The sequence below is a fragment of the Haliotis rufescens genome, unplaced genomic scaffold (genome assembly GCF_023055435.1).
Source record: "Haliotis rufescens isolate VD_foot unplaced genomic scaffold, xgHalRufe1.0.p SCAF_105, whole genome shotgun sequence".
Classification (NCBI taxonomy): domain Eukaryota; kingdom Metazoa; phylum Mollusca; class Gastropoda; order Lepetellida; family Haliotidae; genus Haliotis; species Haliotis rufescens.
The window spans coordinates 72,567-87,809 of NW_025963786.1; the positions used below are offsets into that span (position 1 = coordinate 72,567).

At 40.2% G+C, this 15,243-nt stretch overlaps 1 protein-coding gene across 1 annotated transcript in view; it reads left to right on the plus strand.

Annotated features, from left to right (window-relative positions):
- Positions 1-5,622, plus strand: part of LOC124152841 — a 39,205-nt gene extending 33,583 nt beyond the window's left edge. Inside the window, exons 9-10 of the mRNA XM_048392015.1 lie at positions 4,349-4,435; positions 4,682-5,622. Of these exons, the coding sequence (XP_048247972.1) occupies positions 4,349-4,435; positions 4,682-4,980 (386 nt within the window). The 3' untranslated portion in view covers positions 4,981-5,622. The remainder of the gene's footprint in view (positions 1-4,348; positions 4,436-4,681) is intronic.
- The last annotated feature ends 9,621 nt before the right edge of the window (positions 5,623-15,243 follow it).

Below are 15,243 nucleotides of genomic sequence, written 5' to 3' on the forward strand. Positions count from 1 at the left end.
GAACCTGCATCTCAAGACAGCTCTGACGATGATGAAGAGGTATACTTTGATGAAGATGAGATTGACGATCTGCTTCAGAGTTTTCAACCGAGAAAACCTCAGCAAGCTGAATCCTCTCAACCTGCCTCACCGGAAGTGAAACCATTTTTTAAGGCACTCATCTTATGGACATGTTTCTTCCTCTGCATTTGGCAGTCTGTATTTTATATTTCCTCAAATGCCATCGCATTCCTTCTGAAATACCTTCATGCCCTTCTCGCCGTTGCCGCTCAGCATTACAAGTTCCTTGCTGTTGTAGTACCGATGTTCCCAAGTACTATTTTCCTGCTCAAGAAATTACTCAGAATTGACGACAATAACTTTTTCCACTATGTTGTATGCCCAGCATGCTGTAGCATATATAGATATTCTGACTGTATTTCTGTTTTCGAAGGAGAAGAAGTCAGTATGACTTGTTCAAACGTCTCCCAACCTAATCACCCAATGAGACATTATCGCCAGCCTTGTGGTGCACAACTGTTACAAAGTATGACCCTTTCCTCTGGCAAGAAGAAGCTTGTACCACATAAGAACTATTATTTTAAATCTCTGAAAGATTCACTTTTTAACTTTTTGTCAAGACCAGGTTTTGAGGAGAAATGTGAACAATGGCGTGACAGGGTCGTTAGTGATGGTACTTTGCATGACGTGTATGATGGTCGTATCTGGAAGAGCTTCAGTGGGACATATTTGAAGAAGAAGAGAAACTATGGCCTTATGCTTAATTTAGACTGGTTTCAGCCATTCAAACACGTCAAATACTCTGTAGGTGTAATGTATTTAGTCATCCTCAATCTACCTCGAGAAGAACGTTACAAACGTGAGAATGTTATCATTGTTGGTATTATACCGCACATGAAGAAAGAACCCCCTACAAACAGTTTTGTACAACCTTTAGTTGATGAGCTTCTTGAAGCATGGACAGTAGGTTTTTCATTCAACTCTAAGATATTTCGCTTGGCCTTAATGTGCATTGGATGTGATATCCCTGCTTGCCGAAAGTTATGTGGCTTTCTTGGACATGCAGCCGTCAAAGGGTGTTCTCGGTGCAAGAAGTCTTTTCCTGGTGAGTTCGGCAAAAGAGACTACAGTGGTTTTGACAGAACTCAGTGGATACCTCGCACCCATGAAAAGCATATACGAGAAATTAGACACATCACAAGTGCCAGAACCAAGACAGATAGAGAAGCACTTGCGAGTTCGTATGGAACAAGATACTCCGTCTTGTCTGAGCTGCCATACCTTGATCTGATCAAAATGTCTGTTGTGGACCCTATGCACAATTTGTTTCTGGGGACATCAAAACATATGTTGCATGTATGGAGAGACACTGGTGTACTAACTGACAAGAACTTAGACACTATCCAAGCAAAGGTGGATGCAGTTAACTGTCCAAGTGACATTGGTCGCATCCCACATAAGATTTCCTCCGGTTTTGCAGGGTTTAGTGCAGACCAGTTTAAAAACTGGACGTTACTGTTTTCTGTGTATGCACTGAAGGATGTTATTTCTGATGATCATTTAGAATGTTGGCGAAATTTTGTATTGGCCTGTAGATATTTGTGTTGCCGAGTATTAACTGAAAATGACATAAAAATGGCAGATTTATTACTGATGCGCTTCTGTGAGAATTTTGAGCGATTATATGGCCGTGACAGAGTTACCCCTAACATGCACTTGCATGGTCATCTGATTGAGTGTGTTCAGGACTTTGGACCCATTTACTCGTTTTGGCTGTTCAGTTTTGAACGGTTTAATGGTATGCTGGGCGACTACACAACTAACAAGAAAAGCGTAGAACTGCAGCTGATGAGACGATTCGTAAGCCATTCACATCTCCTTGGATTGGTCTTAGATGACGAGTTTCACTTTGGAGACACCCTTGAGCCGATCATCGCCACTGTTACAGCTAACATTAAAGTGGGTACTCTTGGCAAGATTAATTCAAGTGAATGCTTGCAGCTCCGACAGATGTCATCCCGACTTCATCACATTGAAAACCTTCAGTGGACTGACATTGACAGGTTCATTTTTTCAAAATATAAAGTCCGTGGCCTCACTGAAAATGATGAACACTCCCTTCAAGAAATGTACAGAGCCCTCTATGGCGAAACAGTCGAGACTTTGCCGGCCGTTAGGGAAATAAAAACTCTATACCTTGGATCAGAAGTCTTTGGATCTGCCAAGTCTCAAAGTGTGAGATCTTCTTACATCACTGCTTACTGGACAGACGGGGACGGGAAAATTGGTTGGGGGGTTTCTCCGAGACCTGGAAAGGTATTGAGATACCTTCAGCACTCAGCAAGAGTTGACGGCATAGAGAAGAGACACATCCTTGCAGAAGTTCAATGGTATCGGGAACTTGATGATAAACTAAAAAACCATTGTGGCCGACCAGTGGAAGCCTGGCACTCTTCCATGTATGTTGACTCTGGTCCATCTTCGTTTATGCCCATTCAACGAATTAAGGGTAAATTCGTCAAAATTGAGGGACAAATAGGTACCAGGACAGTTACATTTGTGTCACCAAGGGACAGATTTGTGTGTGTGTAATTTATTGGTTTATTGTTGTATAGTTTTGCTTTAAATAGAAATTTTAATTGTACATTCTATATTTTAGTTCTTGTATGTGTATTATTGTAGATATAATTGTATACATGTATGATCATTACCCAGTGATGTGCCCAAGTGTTATTTATTGTACATATACCTTGAACTATGACATGATATCCTGAATATAAATTCACGTTCATCCTGTGTTTTGTATTTTTGTTATTTCTGCATGGCTTGGTGAAATGTAAGATTTGGAATGAACACCTCGACAGCAGTTTAGTTATAATGCTATCAATTTATGGATTAGTTCTGAGAAACAGAGAGAGAAACAGCCATATATAACAGGGTACCAATCCGGTGTTCAATCGCATCGCCATGTCTGATAAAGGTATATTCGATTTGTAAAATAGCACTAGTAAAACCACGATGCCTCTCTTGTGGTGGTGTACATCCTGTGATAAATTTCAAATCATTTATGGTGCTAAGTTCATATTACAAAATATTTGAACAAAGCGCAACAACAAACTGAGAACCAGAAGAAGCACCAGTAGAAACATAATTCTTAATTTATTGAGGCTTACATCTTTTATGTGAGCTTGTTAAACAACCAAGAGAAATTCACTGTACTACGCTATATACAAATTAAATAAAAAATCTACCCTCAGTGACCTTTATTTTGCATCTTTGAAATAAAATCATGATGTGTTGCGATATCTAAATATTTCCAAAATATATGATGGCCATAAGTATGATACACTTATGTAACGTATTACAGATGAAATGTTTTCATCGACAAATGAGCTTGGTGACATGAAATCAAATATGTAGACATATAAGTCCACCATGTTCCGTTATACAAGCCTACGAACTGAAAGAAGCGGCAATAAAACCATGATGTGTTGCCTTATCCAACACATCCTAACATTTGAAAAGTATCTAATGGGGTATTTTATGAAAGCATTCGTTTGAAGCTTTAAGCCAAAGATGCACTTGAAAGAGTGCATTACCGACGTAATAATAATCTCAAGTGCACTCAAGTTGAAGAAGCGGCAGTAAATTCTTGATGTGTTGCACCGTCAAATACATTTATAAACAGTATTATGTATTCAACTAAAGCGTTGGGATAGAATATTGCAGCAAATCCACTTTGGAAACGATCTGAACAGCTTAACCAGCAGACAGAAGAAGCAGACATAAAATCACCTATGTATTCAAACATTTCCAAACAAATCCAAACAAATCCAAACATTTCCAAACATTTCCAAGCTTGGAAATATGACCTTTCCAAATTTTGGAATGGTCATATTTCCAATTGGAATGACGGTATTTCCAAGTTTTGGAAATGTTGGAATGGATGATATTTTGTCCAGTGTTAGCTGTAGGATAGTGGAACATGTGGAACATTTGTTTTTTTTGTTGTTTTACGCCGCACTGAGCAATATTCCAGCTATATGACGGCGGCCTGTATATAATCGAGTCTGGACCAGACAATCCAGTGATTGACATCAAGAGCATCGATTCACGCAAATGGGATCTATGACATTCATCAACCAAGTCAGCGAGCTTGACCGACCGATCCCGTTAGTCGCCTCTTACGAGAAGCATAGTCACCTTTTACGGCAAGCATGCATATGGGTTGCTGAAGACCTATTCTACCCCGGATCTTCACGGGTCGTGAATATAGATACAAATATCTAAACTGATATCTAACTAAAGTGATACCTGATCATATGTTTCATCATTTCCATCTTTTCAGATCCTAACACATGGACAAAAGAAGTATTTCTGATATTATCCCGAACACTGACACGCAACTGGAAAGTATTTATGCGGAACTTACCAGGTACATTGATTCTGGCATCTTGGAATTAAGTTAATTACCGGATATTTTTTGGGTCAGTGCTTCAAAATATATTACCATGTCTTCCGAACATTAAATTCAACAGTAAACCCTCATGTAGAAGTTTTTACCAGCATTTTGTGGAACAATCAGACGTATTTTGAAAAAAAATCTCAGACACGTGGTATCCCAAATGCATTACGTTCTGTCTTTAGATCATTTGTATAATTACCTCTGAAATGGTTTCAGGAGATACTGACTTCAATGCTAGTGTTCACTACAAGTGCGAGCAGGTGGAACTGGATGTACAAGGTGTCCCTGAGCAGGTGTATCAAGTCCTGCAGTGGTGGTCGGAGTCCCAGTATGGACCAGCAGTTTCAGTGGACAGCATCCTCTATACACTTCACAAAATTGGCGACTGTGAGGATATACAGAAGGGAATCATACATAAATGTTCAAAACTCGCTAGAAGTAAACCCAAGAAGAAGCCCAGCAATATCGACAAAAATGACGTCATGGTAGAAAGTGGGACAATAATGACGTCATAGCAGACAGTGGCTCGACAATAATGACACCGTAGCAGACAAAGGGGCAATAATGACGTCATAGCAGAAAATGGGACACTAATGACGTCATAACAGAGAGTGGGTCGACAATATTGATACCATAGCAGACAAAGGGGCAATACTGACGTCTCAGCAGAAAGTGGGACACTAATGACGTCATAGCAGAGAGTGGGTCGACAATAATGACGTCATTGCATTCAATCAGATCGGAGTAACATCGCCAACAAACCATTAGGAGAGAAAGTGGTTACATACCTGTATTGTCCTGCTGCTAATAACATGACATGCATAGGGTGTATTCCAGAGATATCCATTTGATTTGTTCCACACATGGGTGTCAATAGTTCTGGATAGACGGCAGATATTCTGTTAAACAGAAACTGTGTGTACAGTTTGACTTGAACATATATCGATGGCATAGTGACGTGCCATTTTAGCTGTATTATGATGACAGGCGTGTTTGGTCGCCTACAGACAGTGGTCAGGTGTCCTTGACGCTCGAGTGTTTGCGCTCCTAAAGGAGAATATTTTGCACGTCCTAAAGGTTCTACTACACCAAATCAGTACCAGTTTGGAGAGTGCGGTTTTCGTAGCCTTCAGTGCAGATCGAGAGATATCTGCAGGCTGTGATTGGAGGATATTCTGTAAGATTTTTATGTCTTTCAAATGTACATCCATCCAGTTATTAAAACTGTCCATGTTTTTCTATATTTTTCAACATGATGACTTATGCTGAATGTGACCACAGCTATTTTCAAGTAGGTGACATTTGGTGCGAAACTGGGGGTGGTGTGTTTAGCTTCCGGTACTCGGAAAAGGAGCTGGCTAAGCTAGTCATTTTTATTTTTTTTATTGCTGCTCTAAGGCCAAACTGTGCACACACGTACAGGTAATAGCTGTTGAATGCTTAGTTATTTTAAAAAAAAATCATAACGTTACTATAGAAGTCTATGGGAAAACATTTGGTTGTGTGTAACCTGTATGAGCACTTGGGTTATTAAAGATAAAATAATAAGCCTGCTTTTGTTGCTGATGCTTTGTCAAAACAGCTAAAGGGTCCCCAAGAAGCTGATAAAATGGTCATATGAATATTCATGTACCGTATTCGACGTAATAAGCGCCCAGGGCGGTCTAAAAATTAGAAATAGGGGGCTCTTATCAGAATATTATTTTGGTGGAGTTGAAAGATAAATTTCGTGGTTTATGCTGACGGCCTGACTGTTTATATACGACAGATATATTTTTCCAGAATTTAATTGCCCATAGTTAAGGGTGCATATAACACACGAGTGCGTATTATACACGAATAAATAAGTCTTGCGTACATTGATCAATCGGAAGAGGTGCTAATTGGGATTGTTCACTAGCCAATACATTAGCGAATATCGCCGTGGGCGCTTATTAGAGCGGCGCGCTTATTACGTCGAATACGGTAATGTAGTATGTTACAAGACCGAAGAGAGCACAAAGGAACGCCGTTTTATTATTTAAAATGGCCTATTTTAGGCTTTTGTTATATATTTGGAATACATGTATTCCATACATATTGTGTAGTAAGTCTTTGTAAAATGTATATGTGCACCTATAAATGCATTTCTGATTTTGAAAAAGCTGACTTGTTATTGTTTTGACAGAGTAATGAGCACATTGAGAAATTTTCCCACTTTGGCGGCCATCTTGGACGCCATTTTGGATTTCGGGGTGACCGCAGTAAATTTTTACGAGCACACCAAGAAATAATGTTAGGTAATGGTTTAAGCAGGCTAAAAAACATGGTGAACTTAGTTTGTAAGATGGGTACAATGGCACCCAAAATCTAAGCATGCTATGGGAATCAGACCTTCGATTATTGAAAGGAACATAACGTATATACATATTTTACTCCATCAGGTAAATAAATGCTATTGCAGACGTTCTAATTTCCACCAGCGTCAATAGTAGCCGTTCAGACGTTCAGCCATTCTTCACACTTTCCTCTCCTGATAAGATATTTTAAGTAAAATATATTCTAAAATGTTTGCACGTGAAAAAGAAGAATAGTGTTTCAACTGGAACACGGACATCGGACAAGGAACTTTACCGCTCTGCCATCAAGAAGTGCGTGATGGGTGTTGTAGGACAATTTATGGTTTAAGTAAGTGGTTTCTGAGACTAGTTTATATGTCCGTTTCAGTTACTTGTACCCGCCTTTTATTTATATCGTACTTGGTGTATCGGCCAATACACCTACACCGTTCGTAAAAGTTTCCCGGCTGACGGCTCCAAAGTACCGGTAAAACACCGGGTGTTTGGTTGATGCACACAGTATTGTATGCATGGGAGTAGTACATTGTGCACAGCCAGTCGTCATCATTAGGATATCGCGCAGAACATGCAACCTTTATTAAAACACACATTCGCCAAATTATCACAACAACAGAGAGGCGTGAAAAGTTGTTACTTAATTTGGGTGTGCGTGCGTGAGTGCGTGCGCCCCTACGTCCGTCAGCGCAAACCAATCCATGTACACATACCCATACATACTTACTGGTTTTTTTAGTTTCAGTGGCAACACAGTAGAGAGGACACCGGTCGTTTCTAGTTTTATAAAGCAATTTTAATTCTGACGAATACATTTCTAACAAGACTGTGTACTTCTCTTGGGTCAATGGAAAGCCAGTGAATGGCGTCTTCCCGAGGCCAGGACGTAAACTGACTATAAAAGTCCAATTTCCACCCTTGCCGAAAGAGGCCGGAACTTCCAGGCTATGATCGTTGCGCCAACAGTGGACCTTCTATGTTCCACCTATTGACCAATCAGATTCCATCTCTCATATTACTTGCATTTGCTTCAAACAAAATTGCGGCGCCCAGTCAAGATGATTGCTCGATAGTCAAGATCTGTATTGTAATACAACGGGTCTTAATCAAATCACGTAAGCATCTTGTTTAAAAACATAAAGCAATTTGAAGAATGTCTGTCGACGCCCAGTTGGCGGTACACATGCTTTGCAAACCCTTTAGTCGACTGAAATCTGCACGTTGTTTACGAACTGAATGTTTAGTTCGTTACGCGATTTTGATTGGACCATGGGCGGATAGAACTTTTTTGAAAAGCGGGGAGTGCAAAATTAAGATCTATTTATTGTCTTTGGTGGTAATTTATACAGAAATAAAGATTTGTTTTCGAAATAAAAAAAAAAGGGGAGGGGGATGCGCACCCCCGCACCCCCCTCTGTATCAGCCCATGTGGACTATGCATATACTCGTTAGTCCGGCAAAAACTCCATAATTGCAGCTTAGTTCGGCAAGGATGGAAACTGGACTTTTACAGTCAATTGACTCCCTTGCTTCGGGAAGATGGTAAATGGGGGTTATTCGTATATTTGTGGGGCGTTTCCTTGAGTGATCTGATGAAAATCTATTATTACTGTCAATAAGTGTTACTTTCAGCAGGCACCAAAAAACAAAACCTGTGCAACGTACAATGTGGATACAATGTGGATACAATGTTGATGCAATGTGGATACAATGTGGATGCAATGTGGATGCAATGTGGATGCATACTGCCTACTTCCAACGTAGTTTATGGAACAGTTGAAGATACGAGATATAGTGAGGAATGAAATGTCTTGTTTTACATGTATTCTGATTTCTTTTCTCTCCCATGTTTTTAGAGTTTGATCTTAATCGGGACCCAAGGGCTAAGCAAAGTGTTGGGTTAACGTACCCCTACCCTTATTCAACTAACCCTAACTACGGAAGAGGCACGTCAGATCAGAGGCAGTCAGATCAGACACCCTCCAGCTGGAGCCAGTTAGCCCGAGCAGCCCCTGGTAAACTGGACCCGTGAAGATCCGGGGTAGAATGGGTCTTCGGCAACCCAGGCTTGCCGTAAAAGGTGACTATGCTTGTCGTAAAAGGCGACCAACGGGATCGGTTTGTCAGGCTCGCTGACTTGGTTGATGCATGTCATCGATCGCAATTGCGTGGATCGATGCTCATGATATTAATCAGTGACACTGGATTGTGTGGTCCAGAGTCGATTATATACAGACCGCCGTCATATAGCTGGAATATTGCTGAGTGTGGCGTTAAACAACAAACTAACCAACCAACCTGGTAAACTGCAGTCTTGACATATTATCTACCAGCTCATGCACTTTGTGTTTCGTAAGAGGGAAGTTCCTACATCGCGCAGCTCGTGTCACACAGAACGTTAAAAAAACGTATCAAGTCGCATGTATTTTGTTTCTTTGAGAAACAGCGTGTCGTTCCCAATGATAACCTGCAACATTCTTCCAGTTCCATCGCGGGCGGTGTGCGCGAATGGATATTGTATTCAGTTTATGGAAACTGTGTGGTTCGAAATTTTGGGTTCGATCACACTTGGAGCATTTTGTAAATATTTAAAAAAAAAAAATGTTTATCAAAAGCACACCTTCCCTGTATTCAGGTCACCCGAGGCTGAATGATAATTTAAGTCGCACATATCCACAATCATCATATCGTACGGTGGCCCATAAGGGACATTGAGTCTGTTTTTCAATATTTTGATGTTTAACCTACTTTTATCTTAACTTTTGCAAATTAACACAATCTGCCATACAAATATGTGATAAATCATGTATAAAAACATCCGAAAACATAGAAAATGTACTTTTAAGTAGCTTTTGAGTCGCTGAAATGTGAAGTGAAAATGTCAAAAACCAAAACGAAAAGGTAAAAAAATAAAATGAAAATGTCAAAGACACAAAACGAAAAGGTAAAAAACTAAAATGAATACACAGAAAACTATTTCCACCGCGGTGAAAACTATTTCCACCGCGGTGATAATATTTACACCGAGGTGAAAACTATTTCCACCGCGGTGATAATATTTACACCCCGGTGGAAATAGTTTTCTGTATTTTCATTTTAGTTTTTGACATTTTCGTTTTGTGTTTTTGACATTTTCGTTTTAGTTTTTGACATTTTCGTTTCGTTTTTCAGCGATTCAATATCTTCTTTACACATGATTTATCACATATTTGTAAGACAAATCGTGTTAATTTGCAAAAGGTTACGATAACAGTAAGTGAAATATCAAAATATTGAAAAACAGACTCCGTGTCCCTTATGGGCCACCGTAATATCGTCATAATTAATAGACAGTGTATTTGTGTTTGTACTGTTACCGAGACAGCGCATGTTTCCACCCCGAGACAGCGAATGTTTCTACCCCGAGACAGCGCATGTTTCTACCCCGAGACAGCGAATGTTTCTACCCCGAGACAGCACATGTTTCTACCCCGAGACAGCGCATGTTTCTACCCCGAGACAGCGCATGTTTCTACCCCGAGACAGCGAATGTTTCTACCCCGAGACAGCACATGTTTCTACCCCGAGACAGCGCATGTTTCTACCCCGAGACAGCGCATGTTTCCACCCCGAGACAGCACATGTTTCTACCCCGAGACAGCGCATGTTTCCACCCCGAGACAGCACATGTTTCTACCCCGAGACAGCGCATGTTTCTACCCCGAGACAGCGCATGTTTCCACCCCGAGACAGCGCATGTTTCCACCCCGAGACAGCGCATGTTTCCACCCCGAGACAGCGAATGTTTCTACCCCGAGACAACGCATGTTTCCTCACCGAGACAGCGCATGTTTCCACCCCGAGACAGCGCATGTTTCTTCCCCGAGACAGCGCATGTTTCCACCCCGAGACAGCGCATGTTTCTTCCCCGAGACAGCGCATGTTTCCACCCCGATACAGCGCATGTTTCTACCCCGAGACAGCGCATGTTTCTACCCCGAGACAGCGCATGTTTCCACCCCGAGACAGCGCATGTTTCCACCCCGAGACAGCGCATGTTTCCACCCCGAGACAGCGCATGTTTCTACCCCGAGACAGCGCATGTTTCCACCCCGAGACAGCGCATGTTTCTACCCATACTGGAACAAAGCAACTATGCTTGTCGTAATTGTATTACCTATTTCGGGTTATTTTATCAAAATATTTGTACAATGTCGGTCACGGAAGTAAACAAGAATCTCCGCGCTCAACTGCGTCGAGTAATCTGATTGGTAAATATCACCATGTGTGTTTGTTATGGCTGGAGCGCACACTAATCAAAGCGCTAGACGCCATTGAGCGGTCTGTAAATATAATCGAGTCTGGACCACACAATCCAGTGTTTGACATCATGCGCATCCACCTACGCTATTGATATACGATGACATGCAATAACCAAGTCACTGAACCTGACGACCCGATCCCGTTAGTCGCCTCTTTCGACAAGCAAAGTCGCCTTTTACGGCAAGCATGGGTTGCTGAAGACCTATTCTACCCCGGATCTTCACGGGCAGTGACCATTAGAGAACGCGGTATGGGACGAGGTTGCTGAAGAACCCGGGATCTTCACGGGACAACCGTAGTATGAATCAGATTGACGTAAGTGAGTGAGTAGGTGAGCTTGGTATAAGGCTGTATTCCAGTTATATCACACCTTATCAGCTTAATGTGGGAGGAAAGCCCGATGTGATGCAGGTCTCATATTTACCTCTTTGGTGAAACCCACGAGCACGGGTATCGTGACCTAGCAACATAATCGGGGCGAACCGGAATTCAAACCAACAATCACAGGATTTTGTCGTGCCCAAGGGACGCAACTCTACACAGCGAATTGTGGCGCCTTATATCACTGGGCAGCCCGTGCCCTACTGTTTGTTGACCTACCACCTCAACCATCTTGTTCAGTTGAACCAGGTTCTCCGTGTTAACGTTCCTGCTCTAGGCAGTGGTCCTTATGGGCATCAAATGCACACCTGCGTGTCAATGTATAATCCCTCGTCTGTAGTGAAAAGAACTTGACGTGTCCTGAGCAATATTTAATGCAAGACAAATCATGCCTAAAGTTAGTCTGATAAGCTTTACTGAGAACATCAAACATGTCCAACATGGTAATGGTAGATTTGATGATGATATATTGCAATGATAAGAAATACCCTGAAGATTTTTTTTAAACTTGGATTACAGTTGAAACAGTTCACAAACTGAGTGCAGTCAGGATAAAAGTAGGCTATTACCTGAAACCGATTGAATGAAATGTAAAGAAAGTTGTTTACACGAAGACTCGGAGTTTTTTTTGTCGCATGTCGACTTCAATTCACCTGCATCCGCATTTGATATTATAGTGTGGTTCTTAAAGGGGAAGTGTACACGCAAAAATCACTTTCTTTCTTTTTCTAAACAAAACGCAATTTTAGAATTAATTAGTATCTGTGTTTGAAAATATACACTCATTTTTTTCACAGTGAAAGTAGGAAGCTCACAATAGTGTGAAAATGATATACCGTTATGAGGCCTTCGTTTTTCGAGCTAAACATGCCTGAGTTATCCCCCTTAGATTATGACGTAATTGGTGCCAATTCAACTGGGTCCCTGTCTATTCTCAACGCAAAAGATATCAAGTACCAGTTTGCGGTAAAACAACATGGCCTACGACACACTCCGGCGCAGTGGTGACTCAGCATAACACTATGCTGGCTGGCATCTGAGACGCTAGAATCACACAACTAGACCTACACCACGTGAAGCGGCTCTAACAAAGCATGATGACGTCATAATGTTTATCAATTGGCACCAATGACGTCATATTGCAAGGGGCATAAGCCATGGTGTTTTTGTTGGGGAAATAGAACACTTGGTAAATGTGAAAAATATAAATCGTTTTAATGCGAAAAATATGTTAATTAATTGTGATATTTTTATATTTTTGTCTATGACACTTCTAGGTTAACACTTTTAATGTGGAAAAAGTACAAGAAAAATAGGTTAATTTCCGTGTGAACTTGCCCTTTAACGATTATGAATATTTTACAACCACACTTCTCTTTCTACAAAGTTTTCAAAGAGCACCAAACGCCTCTCGCTCAAAAGTTGTGTGATCGAGTTACAACATTCAAGGACTCAGTAAAGCTTTCAAAAAGGTTTTATGGTAGACACACTATTATCACATCTCTAACCATTTTATGGGAAACGAATCCAAGTCATCAGCATGACATGTTCCAACTTCGCCTATTGCTAATGCCGGTGTATAATCAACGCGACTATTGTGAGTGCATGTGTGTATGAGTGTATGAGTGAGATACAATTTAAATCCCTTCAGGTGTACTTCAGCCACATTGTGACAATGTGACGAATATTGGAGAGTCACCCAAATGGATAGGAATGGTAGGATTGATGTCGTCATGTTGAAAACTTGACCTGAAAAGAAAGTGGTAGTTACATGCACTTCCATCGAGTGACATCATAGTTGATAAGCCCATATATGTTTGTACATGTGTACATCTACCACATACATGTTGATACATGTGTACATCTACCACATACATGTTGATACATGTCTACATAACCACATACATGTTGATACATGTCTACATCTACCACATGCACGTTGATACATGTGTACATCTACCACAAACATGTTGATACATGTGTACATCTACCACAAACATGTTGATACATGTGTACATAACCACATACATGTTGATACATGTGTACATAACCACATACATGTTGATACATGTGTACATCTACCACATACATGTTGATACATGTGTACATCTACCATATACATGTTGATACATGTGTACATCTACCACAAACATGTTGATACATGTGTACATAACCACATACATGTTGATACATGTGTACATAACCACATACATGTTGATACATGTGTACATCTACCACATACATGTTGATACATGTGTACATCTACCACATACATGTTGATACATGTGTACATCTACCATATACATGTTGATACATGTGTAGATCTACCACAAACATGTTGATACATGTGTACATAACCACATACATGTTGATACATGTGTACATAACCACATACATGTTGATACATGTGTACATAACCACATACATGTTGATACATGTGTACATCTACCACATACATGTTGATACATGTGTACATCTACCATATACATGTTGATACATGTGTACATCTACCACAAACATGTTGATACATGTGTACATAACCACATACATGTTGATACATGTGTACATAACCACATACATGTTGATACATGTGTACATCTACCACATACATGTTGATACATGTGTACATCTACCACATACATGTTGATACATGTGTACATCTACCATATACATGTTGATACATGTGTACATCTACCACAAACATGTTGATACATGTGTACATAACCACATACATGTTGATACATGTGTACATAACCACATACATGTTGATACATGTGTACATCTACCACATACATGTTGATACACGTGTACATCTACCACATACATGTTGAAACATGTGTACATAACCAAACACATGTTGACACATGTGTACATCTACCACATACACGTTGATACATGTGTACATCTACCACAAACATGTTGATACATGTGTACATCTACCACATACACGTTGATACATGTGTACATCTACCACAAACATGTTGATGCATGTGTACATAACCACATACATGTTGATACATGTGTACATAACCACATACATGTTGATACATGTGTACATAACCAAACACATGTTGATACATGTGTACATAACCACATACATGTTGATACATGTGTAGATCTACCACATACATGTTGATACATGTCTACATAACCAAACACATGTTGATACATGTGTACATCTACCACATACATGTTGATACATGTGTACATCTACCACATACATGTTGATACACGTGTACATCTACCACATACATGTTGATACATGTGTACATAACCACATACATGTTGATACATGTGTACATAACCACATACATGTTGATACATGTGTACATCTACCACATACATGTTGATACATGTGTACATCTACCATATACATGTTGATACATGTGTACATCTACCACAAACATGTTGATACATGTGTACATAACCACATACATGTTGATACATGTGTACATAACCACATACATGTTGATACATGTGTACATCTACCACATACATGTTGATACATGTGTACATCTACCACATACATGTTGATACATGTGTACATCTACAACATACATGTTGATACAATGGAATAAAGAAAAATATATTGAAATAAACTCAGCATGTGAAGTAGATATTGCTGAATTCTACAGGATTGTAAAGAAACAAAGACAATCTAAGACTGTAAATACACACCTCAAGTACAAAGAATGCTGTTGCAATACACCATCAGAGATGTGCAACTTGTGGGCAGACTACTATGCAGATTTATTATCACCT